At 38.5% G+C, this 3,218-nt stretch overlaps 1 protein-coding gene across 2 annotated transcripts in view; it reads left to right on the top strand.

Annotated features, from left to right (window-relative positions):
• Positions 1-2,768, top strand: part of Smox (Smad on X protein) — a 180,823-nt gene extending 178,055 nt beyond the window's left edge. For both annotated transcript variants that reach the window (XM_043009517.2, XM_086554702.1), the window contains one exon: positions 1,744-2,768. In XM_043009517.2, the coding sequence (XP_042865451.1) occupies positions 1,744-1,867 (124 nt within the window). In that variant the 3' untranslated portion in view covers positions 1,868-2,768. The remainder of the gene's footprint in view (positions 1-1,743) is intronic.
• The last annotated feature ends 450 nt before the right edge of the window (positions 2,769-3,218 follow it).

Below are 3,218 nucleotides of genomic sequence, written 5' to 3'. Positions count from 1 at the left end.
ATAATCTTATTTAAAAATACCGCAGCCAAAGGGTTAAGAGGTAATTCTGAGTGTTTTCAAATCTTGAGGACTTGGCTTTTAGGGAATAGAAGATAGTGACAAGAGAAGATGGAAAGAAAGAATTTATCTGAATGTATGAGAAGATATAAGTAATTAAGAAGTCAGATTGATGCATCATTGGTGAGTGTTTGAATAGTCTAGCACCTGGAAGGAAAAACTTGAGGGAAGTGAAAGTGTAAAAAGGCTCTATTTAGAGTGTTGATAGACTCTGATGTGTGAGAGTGTGTGAGAGAGAGAGTGAGTGAGTCAGTCTGTGTGTGTGTGTGTGTCAGTGTGTGTGTGTGTGTGTGGGAGGGGGGAAGTATGCTGAAGAAACAGAACAGTTCTCAAAATACTATTACTAGTGCTCAGAATGGTTCTTGATGGTGGCACGGGATTGGCTGGGGGGGGGGGTGCACTGTATTGTTAACAGTTGTTTGTTTAAATTTATTTATATAACTTGGATGCATTTGATAAGGAAATTAAATTTCTTCTGATGTCAGGTGTAATGTTCTCTTTTCCAGATGAATTTGTTTGTTTATTTGATCTTAACCCATTGCGGACGGGTGTCATGACATACATGACGTAGGAGCTCTGGCCTGACAACGGGCGTCATGATGTGCATGACGTTCATGGATTTAGAATCACTGTGCTATTGTATTGTGCCATGAAAAAGGAGTGAGTGGTAATGGCAACTGTAGTCATAATTACTGTAATTACCATAATATCAAGCTAACTTAAACTCCAAAACCTAGATGGCACCACTTTTTCCTAGCAACAGCAGGAGAGAGAGCCTTGAATGGCACCCATCCACGGTCTGTAGCAAGCACTATCTTTAGAGAGCAATGGCACACGCTAAGTTGACAACCTCTTTCTCTAAAGTACCGCCGATGAAGGTTGTGCAGGCTTAACGAGAAGAGGAAGGTGAATCAATCCATACCCAGTGTCAAAAATATGCTCTTGTGCCAATAGGGAAGCCTTTTACTGTGGTACTCACAGTCACAAACACAGGTTTCCTTCCTCTTCCCTACCTCTTCATGTTATCTACATTGTAGGTGGTTATATGTTTCATATTCATTCATGACAGCACAAAAATACGAAAAAATAAAGTTGCCTTTTGTCCTCCCATAAAACAGCAATACTTCTATCACACTGGATCATAGACAACAATTTTAGTCAACTGCAGCACTGATAGAGCCTGTCATATGGCACATATAAGTTTCTAAACTCAACAAAATACATCCCCATCCGCAATGGGTTAAATATGATTTTTAAATAATGCTGTATGTCTGACTGGGTTAAACAGTATAGACATTGATAAGTGAAAAGTGTTCATAAATTCTATGAATAAAGGATTTCATATATGATATTTATATGTATTATGCACGTGCACACACTTGCTCTCAATCTCACACTCACACACACACACACACACACACACACACACACACACACACACACACACACACACACACACACACACACACACACACACACACACACACACACACATATGCAACCACAAAAAGATTCTCTAGCACATCTAATAGAAAGTTGGGTTTGCTCATTGATATGTATTCTAAAGCATGTCTGAAACACAGTACAGTGACAATTTGAGAAACAAGGTTAGAAATTGACTGTTAGAAAGATAGTCAAAATTGGTAAATGTCTTGTTTTTCTGACTCTATTCCCTCTCCTTTCCAGACGACAGACAGTGACCTCAACGCCTTGCTGGATAGAGTTGCACCTCAATGGGCCCTTGCAATGGCTGGACCGCGTGTTGACGCAAATGGGCTCCCCGTGCCACCCATGCTCCTCCATGTCATGAGGGGAGACAGCCACCAGAGACCTGCAACAAGAATATCTCATTTGTTAGAGGCTTCCAAGAATCTAAGAAACATTTGGGTTGAATATTGTTCAAGGCTCCATAACCCAAGATTGAGTCTTGTGCAAGCTCATGAGAAATTCGGGTTACTTTCAAACAGAAGGGAAAGCCGCAAGTGCAATGCTTTGGTCCTTTTTTTTCTTTCTTTCTTTCTTTTTTTTTCTTTTTACTTTTTGGTCAATATATGTTGTATTTACACCTCGATTATAATGTTGAAGAAAGGTTGAAGGCAAAGTGAAGTACAACTCTCCAGTGATCATATCATCTGATAGTAGTGCCCACCTATTACTTGAAACAGTTTCATTAAGTATAATGGTTTTAAGAGTAACTAAATCTTAGTGCTGGATTTTATTTTTTCTGTATGTATATCCATATGTCTCTTAAAGCTTGAGTGTTGGCTATTCATCTGGAAGGACAGACAAAAATTGAGCCTCTTTGACAAAATTCTCAATTTGATTACTAGTTCTTATTTTATTTCTTGATTCTGTATTCACATTAAGGAAAAAAAAAAAAGGAAATACAAGCTCAAAATTTATTTGAATATGTCACATTGTCTGCCATTGAACTCAGGAACAGTGTGAAGTGAATGTGCTTTCTGCAGACTGATGCTGTGAAGGAAAGGGACTCTGGAAAGACAGCCAGCTTTTGGGGGACTTTTAGTTGGCATGAAGAGTGTTAATTTTTGTATCCAAACTACCATGTACATTTCATTATCACATCAAGAACTTGGTCTTGTCTCTTGTAAGCCTTATCCACAGTTGGGTATCATAAACTTAAGAAACTGCTTGACAGCTCCTGCAAGAAATTTCTTAAAAAGAAAAAGAAAAAAAAAAAAAAAAAGAAATCTGATCAGTCAATCCACTCTGACTTTCGCTTGTTATATTTTATACTTTGCAGGGAAATTAGTTATTCAAATTAGGGAAAAGAAAGGGGGTCTTTTTACCTCCCATTCCTCTTTAAGGGAAATTCTTTTCATAACCAGCACTGTGGATTGTCTGATAAGAAAGCATACCTAATGAAATTAATGTGTGGTAAGAAATATGTAAGTCCTGTGCACGCACTGCTTATGGTTGTAGAAGTCTTGATATTCTCTTCCCACTAACTGAAGTTGCTAGATCAGCCTCTCCTTCAGCCTTACTGTGCTGTGCTGCAAATATAGGATCATTTGCTTATTTTTTGGGGGGAGAAGTGAAAAGCAGGTGCGTGCGTGTGAGCGTGACTGCGTGCATGTACTTTTTCTCTTTCAAAATTGTGTACGATGAATATTTTCTGTGGCATATAAGGTTTTTGATTT

This window comes from Penaeus japonicus, unplaced genomic scaffold (genome assembly GCF_977035675.1).
Source record: "Penaeus japonicus unplaced genomic scaffold, GWHDUDI00000001_assembly GWHDUDI00000003, whole genome shotgun sequence".
In the NCBI taxonomy this organism is placed as follows: domain Eukaryota; kingdom Metazoa; phylum Arthropoda; class Malacostraca; order Decapoda; family Penaeidae; genus Penaeus; species Penaeus japonicus.
Note: the sequence above shows the minus strand (reverse complement) of the source record. Positions and strands in the feature narration are given on the sequence as shown.